The sequence below is a fragment of the Microtus ochrogaster genome, chromosome 21 (assembly GCF_000317375.1).
Source record: "Microtus ochrogaster isolate Prairie Vole_2 chromosome 21, MicOch1.0, whole genome shotgun sequence".
Taxonomy (NCBI): domain Eukaryota; kingdom Metazoa; phylum Chordata; class Mammalia; order Rodentia; family Cricetidae; genus Microtus; species Microtus ochrogaster.
In genome coordinates this window covers 42263920-42281154 of record NC_022022.1, presented here as the reverse complement: position 1 = coordinate 42281154, position 17235 = coordinate 42263920, and the positions used below count along the sequence as shown (strand labels likewise).

The 17235-nt window shown below is 39.1% G+C and overlaps 1 protein-coding gene across 5 annotated transcripts in view; it reads right to left on the bottom strand.

Annotated features, from left to right (window-relative positions):
* Positions 1 to 17235, bottom strand: part of Lrrc7 (leucine rich repeat containing 7) — a 412851-nt gene that overhangs the window by 219460 nt on the left and 176156 nt on the right. For all 5 annotated transcript variants that reach the window (XM_005357446.2, XM_026784035.1, XM_013350077.2 and 2 more), the window contains one exon: positions 8371 to 8488. In XM_005357446.2, the coding sequence (XP_005357503.1) occupies positions 8371 to 8488 (118 nt within the window). The remainder of the gene's footprint in view (positions 1 to 8370; positions 8489 to 17235) is intronic.

Here is a 17235-nt window from a genome sequence, read left to right as displayed (position 1 = left end):
ATGATCACTCATTATCTAACTTCACTGTATAAAACAGTTTACTCTACAGTGGCCATGTATTAGTTTAGACTTGACTATTTATCCAGAGATTACAGTATCATGAAATGCATTCATATCTGGTTTACATAGATTTTTATTTCACTATTGAATTCAGATGTGATGATGTCTTAGGGTTTCTGTTGCTGTGAAAATACCCTGATCAAAAGCAAGTTGAGAAAGAAAAGGGTTTATTTGGCTTTACACTTCAACACTGTAGTCCATCACTGAAGGAAGTTGGGACAGGAACCTGGAGGCAGGAACTAATGCAGGGACCACCATGGCATGCTTGTCCGGCTTTCTTATAGAACCCAGGACCATCAGCCCAAGGATGACACCATCCACAATGGCCTGGGCCCTCCGGCATTAAGAACTAATTAAGAAAAAGCCTTACAGCTGGGTAATATGGGGGCATTTTCTCAACTGAGATTTCTCTTTTCAGGCAATGCTAACTTGTGTCAAACTGACATAAAACTAGCCATCCCCGAGGGTAACAGATGGAAGATGCATTGGTATGGATAGTGGCACGCTTCCCTTGGATCACTGCGTACAATTAGAGAACAATAATTGCTAAGAAAGGAAAGCTGATTCATAAAAAGCATGGGCTTGTTTTTATTTATCTCCGGCGATACAAATGACAAAGTTTTACTATAATTATCCAAAACTTCTCTAGAAGGTCAAAGCTAATGAACTTATTTTTAAGAAGAAAAAAAAAGAATGTTTTTTATTGACAACAAGAAGCTGTAACCTCATTTACCACTCCATTGCTTTCCAGTTAACTGGGTATTTTGGTTATACCATGTAGGTAAATATTCTATGTAATGAGATTTCTTAAAATTTATCTTCTAACTGAAAAATGAGAACATAAAAACTTCACATCGGACAGGGAATTCTGTGATATTCTGATGCATGTGTATTCTGGGCAATGCTGAGACCAGTTTACATCCATTTATCTCCTCAAATATTTATCATTTCATTAGTGCAAACATTTGAACTCATTTCGTCTTGATTTTTGAAACATCTCATGCTTTATTATCCTTCATTACCACCCTGTGCAGCAGAGCCTGGAACTGCTCATTCTATATGATTGCAAATTAAGTTCCCCTGGTAGCCATCTCCTCATCCTTTCAATGCCTTAAGTATGTAAAACTTATGAATATAATGTATTCATTAAAGAGAATCTGACATCAGGGCCTGTAGTCTACTACTAGTATGTCCTTAATTTAACCCACCCAAAGAGAATGCGTGTTTTCATTACAGTGACATTTTTGAACATCTACTATGACTTGGTTACAATGTGAAAGTCAGTGAATGATAAGAAATGTGCAGCTTTCGGACAATGTGGCTTGCCATACACCAGCAAAAAAGATGATGTGACTGAGATTGTACCAAATGCACTGGAACACTAAAATCACCCGAGTAAGCATGAGATACTGCAGGAGGGCATGATAAAAGTAACTGCCCATAGCAGTGGAAAAGAGGAATTAATGAAATGGGAATCAAACAAATAACAAATGAGACCAACAAAGCAAGAAAGACTTTTCAAGACTCATAAAAATAAAGATAAGTTGGAATGATTAATTTTAGAAATGCAGAGGATAAAGTGACCATAGATATGGTGAAGGAGTATAAAAAATTGGAGTAAAGAAAGTTATGAAAAAGAAGTAAAATAAAATTGAAAATCTGAATGATGGCGTGGGATAGTTACTAGCTCAGTTGTACCTTGTAAAAGAATGACTCAAGAATACACAGAGATATCAGAGCTAGAAAGGATAAAGCTGTCCCACATGCAGTAACTACAAAATGTGCACAAACCTGATGGTAAGATGGCTCAGAGATAAAGGAATTTACTGCCCAGCCCCAGGACCTGAGCTCAATCCTGGGACCCACACAGTGGACGGATAGAGCTGACTCCTGTCCTTGACCTCCACACATGTGCTGCATCAAGTGCTAAACACGTACACATGCATGCACGTGCACACACACCCACAACTTGAAATTAAGTAATTAAAAATGTCTGCAAACTTTTTTGAAGACTTTTATAACTCAATTGAAAACCAGAAAGTAAGACATAATGATAGGAAGTAGCTTGTTGGTATTTACCACTTGAAGACATCAGCTCTTTCCAACTAAACTGTTAAATTTAAATCAGTTTTTGAAATTATATCAGATTGCTGTATATTGTTCAATCCAAAGCCTGACTTAAAGTTTGAGATTGAATACCAAGAGCATCAGGACACCTAAAATGAAGGAAAGAAATGAGGATAGTAGCATTTAGATAGTGAAACTCAGTAAGACACTGTAATGATAAGAACAGGTCTCAACTAGCAAGGACAGTTGAGTAAGCTGAAGAGGCTGAAGAACTGTGGAGACCAGCATAATGAGAGAGGGGACAGGCTGTTGAGTGTTCTTAGAACAATTAAATATCCATTCACACAAGGAAAGATGAATTTTGGTAATTTCTAGGCTCAAAAATAAGATGCAAATTAAGTAAGATCCAATATGTGAAAAGAAGGCCAATTGTTTAAAAAGACAATACAGAAAAATTGTCTGGGACACCAAGTACGGAAGAGCATCTTCAACACAGTGTGATAGCACACAACACAAAGGAGAAAAGGTTGACTCACACATTAAAATTAGCAATTTCTTTATGAAAAATGGCTTTCCAAGCAATGTGGGAAGACATGTCACAGGTTGGGAAATAATCTTTCAGATCTTACAAGAGGAAACTAGTGTTCAAAGAAGTGAACATCAAGTCATCAAGAAACTAAAAGACTACCCAAAATGAAAGTAGTTCATAAAAGAAAATTTGTAGAAAAAAAGAGACAATTTCACCTAACCAATAAAAATGGCAAAATGTTTGCTACTAGGGAAACACCAAGTAAGAGCACCCCAGTATGTCCATCTGATGGACTGCCAATTAATGGATGAGAGGCAATAGGAGCATGAGTTCTTCTGCTGAGACAACCAGATTCAGTTGTTCAACCTTCAAGAAGTAACTTTAGAAGGACACCATGGACCAAACTTGAAGAACAGAGGGCTGGGGAAATGGCTCAGTGGCAAAGAGCTCTGGCTCTCTTCCAGAGGACCTGGGTTCAGTTCTCAGCACCCACATGGCCACTCATCACAACCATCTGTAACTCCAGGACCAGGGGATCTTATGGTCTTTCCTGGCCTCTCTAGGTACTGCATGCACATGGCACACAGACATACATATAGACAAAACACTCATACATAAAAATAAAATAAAAATAATTAAGAATCCTTTGAGGAATAATCTATGAAATGTGAAATTACTTTGCTGAAAATTTAAACCTTAATTCTGACAGCAAGAATGGTGAAGTGATGATCATAAATATTTATGTGTGCCTGTGAAGTTTTATCATCTAAAAAGAATATGATGTCCACAATGAACGTTAACACTCCATCTCCACGATAGACATATTATCCAGTTTTCCTTTCCTTATAAAAAGTATACACTAGTTTTGAAACTTAAAATCACATAAATGTTTTAATACTAACATTTTAATACTAACATCACATAATGTTTTTAGTGAAATATTGTCAGAAGGAACATGGAAGATATGTTAGTATAGAGAGGTTGAACTCTTGACTTAATTTAGAAATTGAAACAATGACATTTGAATATTGCATGGAGAGAAAGTGAACCAGAAGAAGGAGGCATGGAAAGTGATTTTTGCAGAGAAATAATACAAGGAAAAGGAAAGAGATCATGAAGCTCTCTTTAACGTTTTGAAGAAGTTTTCTTGTACCCAGACTATAAAGATAAAAAATGCCAGTCACCTGTGATTAGATTGGCACTGGGATGGAATTGTTATTAAGTCAGCTGTGGAGACTCAGGTTTGTGTATTCCCCAACACTCAGTTAAAATGTTTAGAAGTTCCCAGTGTGCCAGGTGGGATTTTATGAAGAGTCTCCCATGGGAATTAACAAAGCATGATATATCAATGTAATATCTAATGTAATATCACTGTGCTTTTTAATAGGAAAAATGTTATTTACCTGCCCAAAACTTACAAGATGCCTTCAACATTGTGCTCACAGCTCCAAATAGAAAAGTGAGCAAGACAGTCTCTGAATTCCAAGATTGCAAATTACAGCACATATATAAAAACTCTAAATGACAAGTAATGACTAATTCACATGCACAAGGCTCCACGTTGGATCCCTAGAGTCACCTGCCCAGCTAAAAAGGTGATGGAACTTTCAAACCATTTACAAGGCAAAAGTTATCAAAGAACAGGAAACTATACTACACAATAATTATTTTTCTTTGCTTAGATGGAAGGAAAATTTCAGAATATACAACATTTGAAATGTCTTCTGTGCATGTATTTAATGTGTGTATTAAAGTGTGTGTGTGTGTGTGTGTAGTTGCAGGTACACTTGGAAATATTTTTGGCATTTTCAAACACAGTTTTTCCATTATTCTTCTTTATTTCTCCTGGCCCACTTGTACTCTTTAATCTATCTATCTATCTATCTATCTATCTATCTATCTATCTATCTATCTATCTATCTATCTATCATCTATCTATCATCTAATTTTACATCTTGACCAGTTTCCCCTCCCTCCTTTCCTTCCGTTCCCTCCCCCATCTCCCCTCCCTGCACCCCTCCCCCAATCAACTTCTCTGTTTCTCCTCAGAAAGGGGGCAAGCCTCCCATGGGGATCAATAAAGCATGGCATATCAAGTTGCAGTAAGACTAAGCACCTCCTCCTGTATTCAGGCTGGGCAAGGCAATTCAGGATGAGAAATAGGTTCCCAATAGCCAGCCAGAACTATAGGAACAGCTTCTGCTCCCACTGTTAGGAGTCCTACAGGTAGACCAACTACACAACTGTTACACATTCGTAGAGGGCCTCCATCGGCCTACAGGTAGACCAACTACACAACTGTTACACATTCGTAGAGGCCCTCCATCGGTCCCATTCACGCTCTTTAGTTGTTGTTTAAGACTCTGAGCCAGATTAGTTGTTTTTGTGGTTTGTCTTGTGATGACCTTGACCCCTCTATAATCCTTCCTCTCTTCAGCAGGATTCCTGAGCTCAGCCTAATGTTTGGCTGTGGATCTCTCCATCTGTTTCCATCAGTTACTGGAAGAAGTCTCTCTGATGACAGTTAAGGTAGGCACTAATCTCATGATGGCAGATAGTCAGTTCAAGCTGTGCAGCCATTATTGCTAGGGGTCTTAGCCAGGGTCATCCTTTCAGATTTCTGGGAGTTTCCCTTGCACCAGGTTTCTACCTGAACCCCTTACCCTCTTTCCAGCCATGTCTTTCTGTACTTTCCCTCGTCATCCACCTCCTCACCCAACCCCCCAAGTACTCATCCCCACCCTCTCCCAGTCCACACTGTAGATCTCTTCTATTTCCCTTTCCCAGGGAGATCCATGCACGCCCTCTTGGGGAATTCTTTTTTAACGTATAGAGGACTCTGTTGAGATTATGGTATTCAGCTAGAGAGGAAAGAACCTGGGCTGAGGAAATTGTATAGCTCCTATGTCACAAGGTGCCAGCTGGATGCCATTGAGATGATCAAGGGTGATGTGACAAGAAGACAGCAGAAGTAAGATTACGGTACAAACGGATGGTTGAAAGCAACTTTAGGCTCAGCGTGAGTTCATGTATTCAGGATTCTCTCATCTAAACCGAACTTATTTCACTCAGGTTTTTGCTCAGGTTGCATGGGTCTGTCAAGAGATAATGACCTATCTTCTATCCCTGTGCTCCAGCTCTGCTGTAGCCTCTCCCATCCCGGGAAGGGCTATTTCAGCTGCCAATCGTAATGCTAACTCTACTCTTGTTTCACACTCCTGTTCTTTCTTCACTGGACAGATTCCTGAAAGATGAGTTAAGGTCCTTGAGTAACTGCCCAGGTCCTTGTCACAGCACAGCTAGAATATTTGAAGGGCTATTTGTGTGATTGCCAGCTGTGCTCTGGGCATCGTTACCTCACACTTTTGTAATTTAATGTGTACCCTACAGTGGCCTGACATCTCTCGCGTTCCATTTTGTGTAAATGTTTCCAGGATATGGAGGTAAAACTAAGTAATTGATTCAATGTCTTCTAAAGATGTCTACAGACTTCCTTTGGGGGAAAACATATGTAACTTGTAAATTTTAGTGTAAAAACAGCACTGGGAATTGTTATATGCTCTCAATAAGATTGTGTCTTGGGAACTTTAGGTTTATATGTAGTGATATGTTGTCTCATCATCTTTAAAAATAAAGCAAGTTTTTATTTATTTGTACTGTCTACTAAACCTTCACAAAGGCCAGATGTGGTACTAATCATATTACATTTCTTAGAATTATACTGTGAAAGTTGAATTTGAAATATAAATGCAATTGAACATTTTGATAGTAGTAACACACAGGGAATGCCCTATAAATCTATTATTTTATAAACATTTATCTTTATTTTATTTGTGTGTGCATGCCATACATGTGTAGTGTTCACAGAGGCCAGATGAAGGTGTTGGATCCCTTGGAGCTTCAGCTACAAGCAGTTGCGGGTCACTGGTGGGGTTGCTGGAAATTGAAATAAGACCTTCAGGAAGAACTGTATACTTTCTTAAATGCCATCTTTCCACATCCAGTGAATATATTCATACAAGAATAAAAATGGCTAGGAGGCCCCTCTCCATGGGCCTAAAATGGTTGCTATACCTGTGTATAGAGAGTTGTCTTCATGAAAACCCTCTGAGTGTCCAGTTAGCTTAGCTGGAAGGTTGTTTTAGTGTCTGGTTGACAACATGTATTACCATCTCTTTCAAGCTAAATCTGGAACCCTTTTCTATTAATACAACAGTCTTAATTAGTCTTCCCATTCTCTAAGAAAGCATGTGACCAAGTACTTAGAGATGACCGATTATTTGTGGGTGCCTGTCTTATCTTGCCAGTGACACTGTAAACTTACTGATGACTCTCATTCAGTAAATATTTATTGAGAATGCATCCACCCTCTGTCTAAGGATGGCCTTTAGATTTAAGGTAACTTTACACACAAATATTTTCTCAATCCTCTATAGCTACTTATTTGAATATCTAAACCACTTTTTGAGATGCAAGTTTTGTGAGGGAGGACCAGCTTTTTCGTGTCTGTCACCTTGGCACCAACAATCTGAGTAGAGTAACCATAGCACTATTTGTATGTGACCACGGCCACATTTTTCATCTGAAAACATGATGATGGTGAGGCTGAGCTTTGCATTCACAAATTACCTGATCACAATTCTTTGGGCTAGTTATTTGATTTATTCTAATAAAACATGTAGCTGAACCCATTTGGGAAGGAATGAGGTCCTACTGAATGGCTCAGGACACATGAGACCATCTAAAAGCCCAGCCCCCTCTAGGAAACCGTCAGCAAAAATATCAACATGAACATTGATATTAGCACCAGTGTCAGCAAAATCACCAGGTGTATGACCTGGCTCAAAATATAACTGATATGACTGAGCCCTGATAGTTTTTCAGGCTCTGCTAAAGACATTTAGGATATGTCAATAACCAAAACAATAATGCCCCTCCTGCCATCTTACAGAATTTGCAATCTGGGTCAGGAGAAGAAAGCCAGTAACCCTGGTGAGTAAGTGAATTCTGTGCAGAGGAGAGTGCCGATGACACAGTGGAGCCCAGGGAAGTAAATGGGAGGATTACTTCAAGAAAGAAACAAAGCTCATTGAGTATGTAATACTCTGAAAACGAGGAATAAACCTAGCAGAGGATGGGGAATAATTAGAGAATTAGGATATGTGCCTGATTTCAGAGAGGAATGAGATCTGGGGAAGTCAGTCATACTGTGAGGGAAAGGGAGGATGCTGTCTTTAACTCATTTTTATTTAAAGAAGTTTTTTTTCCATTTTACATACCAACTGCAGTCCCCCATCCTTCCTCTAACCCTCCATATCCCCCCATTCCACCCCTATGCACTCCTTAGAGGGGGTAAGGCTCCCATAGGGAGTCAACAAAGTCTGGCATACTAAGCTGAGGCAGGATCAAGCCCCTCTACTGCATCAAGGTTGAGCATGGTACCCCCACCATAGGGAATGGGCTCCAGAAAGCCACTTTATATACCCAGATAAGTCCTGGTTCCCCTGCCAGGGGCCCAACAAACAGATCAAGCCACAGAACTGTCACCCACATTCAGAGACTGATGGAAAGCAGATGCAGGGATCCACAGCCAAGCACAACTTAAGTCTTAAATAGAACTTTAGTAAAGTCAAAGAAAAAGTTACCACTCACTAAGAAAAAAAAATAGAAGCTGTCTTCAGTAAAGTGATATGAAGGTGTTTGGAGAGTCTTACCATTTTTACTGATGTCGAGTTCCTTCAGATTAACTAGGCTAGCGATAGAGGTCGGCAGACTTGAGAGGTCATTATCAGGGATGCTTAGTTTCCGCAGAGCTTGGCAGTTGAACAATTGCTGTAACAGAAAAGAACAACTCACTCGTTAGGCCACAGTTTGGTTAGACCCACACATTTATTTATAAATTCAGTAGCAGATCTGAAGTTACCGTTTTTTAAAAATTAATATGGCAGTAAAAGAACCATTAATAAGGCTTCATTTTCTTCCACATCCAAATTGGAATAGCTTCACGACCCATCTAGCTGATAGTGCCTTGCTCTTTTCTCTCATATAGACATAAACAAAATAGAACAAAGTGAGAACCAAGCAGACAAAAACCTTCAAGAGTTATCCTGTCCATTCCTACAGCTAAGGGGATCACTTTAGTTCTCTTTATTTTGACGTTATATTAGATTTCAGAAAGTCTTACTTCAATTTCTTTATCCTGAATAAATGCTTGTACATTGTCAAGAGCTAAGACACATCAGAATACCCACGCTCACATTCTTTGTGTCCCCTTGGATGCCTCATAAATCGCTGGTAAATGAAACATGGAACAAAGATTCAATCAGGCTCAATTCACAGTTCCATCAGCCTAAAGCACTAGGTGGGGGAGAGCCAAGTGCTAAATTAGTGGTGGGACCCAGCATGGTCACAGCCGCTGGTGGGTTGATGTGTGTTTCAGATGCAGTTTCTTGATCTACTTGACAATTTAGCAATGGGGTAAGGCAACCTGCATTTTCAGCAAGTCATCAATTTGGATTCAGTATAGATGTTTCCAGTACCACACTGTGAGAAGGAACAACTCTAATTTTTGTTAAAGCTCTGTTCAACTCATCTTGACTACTAAAGACATGAACAGTTGGAGGAGAATTTTCTAATTCATTTCTAAGAGAATTATCTTAATGAAATCTTTTCTGACTTTTCTAATTCTGCTTTCCTGAACTTCCACAGATGAAGTCTGGTAATCATGACTACACAACTGGCCAAAGGTATATTTAACCACCATTTCTTCCTACACATAAGTCCTTATTTATAGGAAAAACAATGTAGCATGCGGATGTTATTTCTTAACTCATTAGTTTTTTTTTTAAGAGGCGATCATACGACTTCTTACATAAGAGGAAATATGAAGTCTCTTTCTTTGGGTTAGTCATCTTGGGTTCTTTATAAAGATTAGTTGCTATTCAACATGATGTCAAAATTACTTTTTTTTTTCAGCATTCTGTATAGAAATGGACTTCTTTTTATAAGACTTTGAAAGAGACATTGAATGGATTCTTTAAAAGACCTTCCACCTAATCAAATAGGAAACACATGGTTACAGTCCCTGAAGTTACCATCAACTCTCCTCCAGTCTGTGTGATCTAGTAACATTCACTGCTACTATTTACAGCTTCACAGTCAATTATCTCACCCTTGACTTGGGTAAGACTTACTAACCACTCTTTCGGCTGGTCGCTACAACCATTTTAGCGAAAGGGAAAACTAAAGATTTTAAGTTATAGTCTTTTAAGTCTTTTTATAACAACTAATTCTCGGGTGCATTCAAGATGTAGCAGACGTCCTAGTGTTCTTCAATTCTGAATTAAGTGACTTTTAAAATATATATATAAAGGAAATGTCTTTTCTACCAAGAATCCAAGCAAGAGCAGAGACTTGACCCCAGATCAGTTTCTGGTCAATCCTGACTCTTCTTGCAGTGTTATCACTGAACCCAGCTGGTGTGGGACAATTCTGTATTCTGTCAATTACATTGTAAATAAATGCTGATTGGCCAGTAGACAGGCAGGAAGTATAGGCCAGACAACCAGACAGGAAGCAGAGGCAGGTCAAAGAGAACAGGATTCTAGGAAGGAGGAAGTCCATTCCCCTGCAGTCCCGTCCAGACACTGAAGAAGCAGGATGTGACCTGCCCCGCTGAAAAAGGTACTGAGCCACCTGGCTAACATAGATAAGAATAATGAGCTAATATAAGTTACAAGAGTTAATAAGAAGCCTGAGCTAATGGGCCAAGCAGTGTTTTAATGAATACAGTTTCTGTGATTATTTTGGGGTTAAGCTGCCCATGCAGCCGGGATGGAACAAAGGGCCTGCTTTCCATGCTATGCCCAGCAATTCTCTTGCCTTAGAGTAGGGATGCTAAACCATACAACTTGAGACCCGAGAGAGTGACAGATGCTAATACAAGCTATCAATTCTAAACCTCACAGTTTTCTTCTACTAATGTTTTTGATATTTACAATGTACCATACAATCAAGGGTAAGTTATTTTTTGAGAGCTATCCTTTTTTTCCAGATATTCTCCACACTAATATTATTATATACACTAATGATTTACCTCATAATATGGGTTTTAGATTTGGTAAATAAAGTACTTGTAAAACTATATTGCCGAGGAAAGTTGGGTGACTGTTAGCAATTAAAAGTCCGTCAGTGTACAGTGTGATGGTCTGCTTGCTACTTTTCTAAACAAAACAGGCTCTTTGGAGGCAGAGTCCTGCTCAGCTTGCTTGCATATCACATATTTCTCCTTCCCATTTACCACAGAACACTTTTCTGTCCACAGTTTATGCTGAGCCAAAGACTTTGAGAGTGCAGATAATTAAAGGGAAAATGAGAAGCATGCCAAACTCCTGCTGAGACAGGCAGATTTGGACAGGAAGCTTCAGAGAGGTAAACGGTGTCACTGGAGTCTGTGTTTCCTAGATCAAATTTCTTATCTGAGTGAGCTTCTTCCCAGGAGTCATGCCCTCTACAAAACTAAGAGCCATTGCAGGGCCTTCTCAAGATTCAAACTCTGAATGAAAATGAGGTTGGATCATTATAAAACAGCTGTATTCTTCAACATATAGGAAATAAACATAATTAATAGCTACTTAGCATCAAACTATTAACTATATGGCTATCTTGATCTTCATTTGCTCATAGCCCCCGTTTTGAAAACAATAGAAATGTTTTGATTCTGAAAATGCATTTGTGATATTGTGCAATTTCTCTTTAACTAAGAGAGCAATTCAACTCTGAAGAAATTCTTGGGATCTCTTTAAACTCCACAGCCGGCAGAGAAATGATCTGCATGAGGCAAGAAAGAAGTCTAGTTCAACACAACTCTGTAGCTGGTGTTGGTTCAAACTGCTAGGATCTGACCCTGGGCTGTTTGTTTTATTTTAGGCATATTTAAGCAGAGTACAATTTTGGAAGAAAGTTTCTGATGATAACTAACTCAATCCATGATGATAATTAACAAAGTTTAAGACATACTTTTATATTGAAACTCTTTACAAAGTACATATGTCCTTTTCCATAAAGGTGGGGTCGGCTGGCCGAGAAAGAATGCTCACTATAAGAGTCTAGGGAGAAAAACTGAGATACACATAAATGTTGGAGGGAGTCAGGTGTGACCTGGCCCTACATATAACACAGGTCACTATCACCAAGCTATTAACTACATCCATTGCCAGCCTTCTGGGTGAAAAACAAGTTATGTTTCTCTTCCCTTGAAGAGACTATTCTGCATGTTTAATGTTCCTGGTTTTCCCAGTGTTTATCTGTGAGCACAAGGACTTCTTGCTCCCTAAGTTCTATAAAGTATCATTTCACTCATTAATTTATAAGACTCTTCTTACTTGTGCTTGCTACAAACTAGACCTATGTGGCTGTGAGTATGGGGGAACATTACGTGAGATACAAGGAGCCATCCCCTGGGGAACAGACTCTGCTCGAATACTCAGACACACATGCAAATGTCCTGTGTAAATCTGTATTGGGGTACCAGAAATGCATACACAGGATCTGGGCATTTGATGGGTTGGGACAGAATGTCTGCAACCCGAGGAAGCCTCTCTTAAAGGAGTTATGAATAGAAGGTTTCTTGAAGGAATCTGCTGGGAGTGGGACTGGGGAGTGGCCACATCATGCTTCTCTTAGTTGCCATTTCAAATGAGTTTTAGACATTCACTTGGTAGTATGAGGGGATCTGGATCTTTGAGAGAGTTCCCTGATTCTGTTTGTATTAAAGTGTGTGTACTGGACATATGCCGAATGTCAGTGTTTCCCTCAAGAGCCAAGCTTGATGTATGAAGAAAACATACATTGTCTCTGAACTCAGAAAATAGACAGGACTTTATCAGCCAACAAAGTTTCAATATTTATGGAATAGTTGCTAAGTGCTGAAAGCTGTTAGAGTTGCTGTCGCAAAACTTTGTTGCAGAGTAAATGTGTTTAATATGTCTAGATAACGAAGGCAGGATCTGAAAGCATGATGACAAAGCGAGATTATCAAAGAGAAGTCGACAAAGGAGAAGATTAAAAGAGATTAAAGTCAGATGGAGAAAGTAACAGCGGATCTGATAATAGGGACCAATCAGATAAACGAGGCAAGAAAGGCACCAGATAATCAAAAAGACTCACAAATGGCACAGAAGAGAGAATGCGAAGGTTTTGTTGGATCACTAGCAAAGTGAGTGCAGAAGAAGAGGATGGGGTGATAAAGGGTTTGATAAAGGCAGTCTTCACTCATCTACACCAGGCACAGACTCAACAAATTCCAGACAAGAGAAAGAGAGGGAGAGAGACAGAAAGAAACCACACAGAGATTTATATGAAATTTTATAGTGCAAGGTCCAGAGCATCTAAAAGCTGTCAGGAAGAAGGATTTCCTTTGAAAGTTGTGCGGAGGCTGGAGGGGCTAGTGCTAGCAACACAGGATAGCTGTGTGTTGTGGAATAATCTTTCTGTACACTGTGAAGATATGTCATTCTGACTGGTTTAATAAAAAGCTAACTGGCCAATAGCTAGGCAGGATTTTGAGGCACACAGAATGTTGGGAAGAAAAGAGAAGTCACCAGGGGATGAAGAATGAGCAGGATGGGCACTTTACAGATGAGGTAATAAGTCATGAGACAGAAAATAAATTAATGGAAATGGGCTAACCTAAGTTATAAGAGCTAGCTAGAAACAATCCCAAGTTATCAGCCAAACTTTCATAATTAATAAGAAGTCTCCTTGTCATTTAATTGCAAGCTGGCTGACAGACTAGCTCCAGCTGTGGTTGACAACAATTTTAGATTATGCTTCAAAGCCGTAAAATAAGGCGTGGTAGTTCTCAGCACATAAAAGCCATAAATGTTGCAGGAGATGAGGCTGCTAATTGCCCTGATTAGGTGGTTGCTTGCTGTGGACATGCATTGAATTTTCTCACAGTTACTCACAAACATGGATAAATACCATGTCAATTAAAAAGAAAAAAAAGTAAAAAGCAATTAAGCAAAACAAAGATGAGTTCCCAGCAACAACTAGAGTGAGGATTCGCTAGCTATTAATCTTTAAAGAACCAAGAATAATCCTATATTGACAGTTTTTTTTTCAAACCAAAAAGTACAGAATATCAGCATTTTAGACAAAGACCAACTGAGTTCTTTATCAAGAATCTCAGACCAAAACAACTGTCAGAAGATATCTGTAAAGACAAGAAAAATTTATTCCAGAAGAGATGTCAGCATGGAAAGGAAGATTAAATAAATTAAAAAATATATAAAAAGCAAAGTATGAGTAGATCTAAATAGTCATTAACCCTATAAAGCAACAACAATGTGCTAATTATTGGCTTAATAAGCATGGCATAACTAAAATTCTGAAGAATGGATGCAGATCTGTCAAGAGAAAAATGATTAGATGAAAATGTCTCTGCTAATTAACCTTTACAGATCTATCTATAGAGAAAGGTCTGATAGTCACCACAGGTTGCTTTTTAAAATGTAGCCATGCTCATAAGATTTCAGGGCCTCTCTGTTCTTCAGGAAAAATTGTCGACTCTTCACTGTGGCTTTTGAGGTCCTCATCCCTGCATATACTCATCCTACTACATCCGTCATCGCCAGTGCCTCCTCCAACCTCCCTCCATCACCCTGCGTAGCCCACTCTGCCTGCTACTCAGGGTCCAGTCTCGAGCTGATGCTGCTTTCTCTCTTGTCCTATCCCCATATTCTGCCTTCTTCTTCGTGCTCAAACCTTCTCTTCAGTTTGCATGCTCTGCCTTTGTTCTTGTGTAAGTCTTACTGCTTTTGCTGAGGTGGCAGCACTTAGTTCACGTGTGTGAGGGCTGCTCTGCAGGCTTTTCTTGTTCCTGTAGCTTTGATGGTGTGTCATCCAAGGTCCTTATTTCATCTTCCTAATGAGAAGATGTTTCTTCCTAAGTATTATTATGAGGAACAATAATATAACACAGGAGTCCCATTTCCTGAGTATCTGTTACATAAGGGCAAATCACTAAACTTCACTATAAAAATATATATATTTTTATAACAGTATTGGAAATATGTCATTCTTAAGTAATTTTATAGGGAAGAACACGGTTTTTTATGGTATATAGTTAGTAAGGGTCAGAGTCAACATTCACATACACGTCTGTGTGGGTACCAAGCTGTTTCCAAAGCAGCACACTCCCCATTCTTCAAAGATTCATGCTTTGGAAAGATAAGTGACATCTGTCAGGAGTGAGTCAGGAGACGGAACAAGACCAGGGGCCCCAGTGATTTTAGGAGGACTGACAGGAAGCTTACCGATGACTATCCAGCAACAAATGTGCAATTGTAGCACCATGTGCATGTGAGCCAGCCCAAAGTGTTGGCCAGACATTATTATACTTTGCACTGGGATTTTGTTACATGCAGCCTTGGAGATTCATAGTCACCATAGCAATGACGTGACATGCATGCCCAAACATAGTTTCTAAGGGGAAGAAATAAGAAAATAACCATGTAACTGCCCACCACAGTAAGAGGATTTGTTATCTGAGGACTTTTTAGTTTTCCTGGAAAGTTGCATGTAAAATCGTAAATTTTCAACAAGAGGGTTGTGGGTGCCACTGTGTTTACAGGGCAGGCTTGAGTCTGGATAAGAACCAAAAACTGGTTCACTAACTGGTATCTCTAAATGGTTTGTTTCTGAGAAGTTCCTCCTTGAATCCTGCTTTCAAATGTTCAAGCAGTAATTCTCCTAACTTGGTTGGAAAGCTCTTTCAAGGAAATCATTACTTTGTGTGCATTACAAGAAAATGAAAAAAATTCTTTAGTTTGATACAAATGTAAATAATTAGCTTTATTTAGGAAACTGGCAACTCAGAAATAATAGAGTAAAAACAGTTTTATAAGTGTATTTTATGAAATTGTAGGCTTCCAATAATGCCTCCCTTTCCTTCTTTTCATCCTTTCTTCTTCTCATCCTCCCTGCCCTCCCCTCCCAGACAGCTGGTGCTCAGTTAGCCCCTCTTTAACAAACTATGCAGTGGCAGGACTCTAAAAGAGATCACAAAAACACCCTTCCTCAAATATTCAGAGAAATGTCATATAGCTAAGTAAATAGGATTCTAGAGAAAGGAATTATAAGAAGATAGACCAGTTAAAACACCTCTGGGTTCCATCCTGACCCTAGAGAACCTTATCCACTCCTAAGTGAAGATTAGCAACGAATTAATTTATTTATTCAAATTTCTGTTTGTGAAAAAGAACCGCTCTTGTGACTGGAAGTGGGATGATGGGGGATGAAAACATTGTAGGAACAGTAATGAGAGCAGCAGGTCAGGTGTTGTTGGTATGGGCAAGCAGGGAGGCAGTTTAAAGGAGAATTATTGGCTGGATGTCACAGAAAGGAAGGTTTTATATTCTAACAGAACCCCAGGGTCTTCCACAGTGAGTGGGCATAAGAATGGCAGGTGTGGGGCTTGGCAAGGTCAGACAGGATTAGATAAGATTGCAGCTGCTGGAAAGAGGAGCAGTTTGGTTCTCCCTAGTGTATTTGGCAGTATTGAATATGCTTCAAGGAAGGGATCTCTCTTATGTCTTGCAGAACGATTGCAACAAGAAGTTCCCAGGCATTTCATCTTACAAAAACGAGAAATACTGTGTCTGCTGTTTCTAAAATACAGATCTTTTCAGCAACAATTTGTGCAAAGGCGCTGGGTTGTTTTTCCTTTTGGAGCAGCAGGGTAATTTTAGCGTTTGTCACTGTCTTCAAAGGGTATATATCAGTTTGCTACAATAACAGCTGTTGGTTTGAAGATAGAAGGCACAACACATTTCCAGACCCATCCTATTCAATAGTCATATGCATTTAAATTTAAAGTAAAAATCTTACGTTTCTGTGATTATTTGGCGGTATCAAGCTGATAAAACCCAGAAAGAAACAGAAACCAATGCTGAGTAGAAAATCACATTTTTAGTTTTTTTTTTTAATTTTGCCAGTTTCACTGTTTCAGGCTATTTGGGGTATATTGTTTAGTCAGTGTTGGAGACTAAGCTAAGGCATTGCTTTGTAAGTAGGTGCTCTACCCCTGCCCCACATTATAGCCTAGGGTGGGCTCTGTCTGATATTACTTTAAACTACAGAGTATTGTATGTGTGCCATGTGTAGATTATTTTGGAGTTCCCTTTTGTTACATTTTTTTGTGACTAGAAGCTTATACGATATTTGGTGATCTGGAATTTAAGGGAGCATTGGCTTTGCCTTGGGGGAACAATCACTATTAGTATATCAACAATTGGCGGTTGATACAGAGTTTAATATTTGGTTAGTAGAGAATCTACTGTTACTTCATTTAACCTTGTATATTGCCATGATCTACTTTTACAAAAATCACATTATAATTACTTGCGCAGTGAGTATGTAGTAAGAACAGAGCTTTAGACTGTGCTATTTCATCTATTTCCTGTTGATTCAAATATTGAACCAAACTTGTCCTGACTTCCACAGGTGTGTGGGCACAACAATGCTATTTGGTTTATTCTGTGTCTGTGGACACAGAGCAAATATGTGCTATATATATA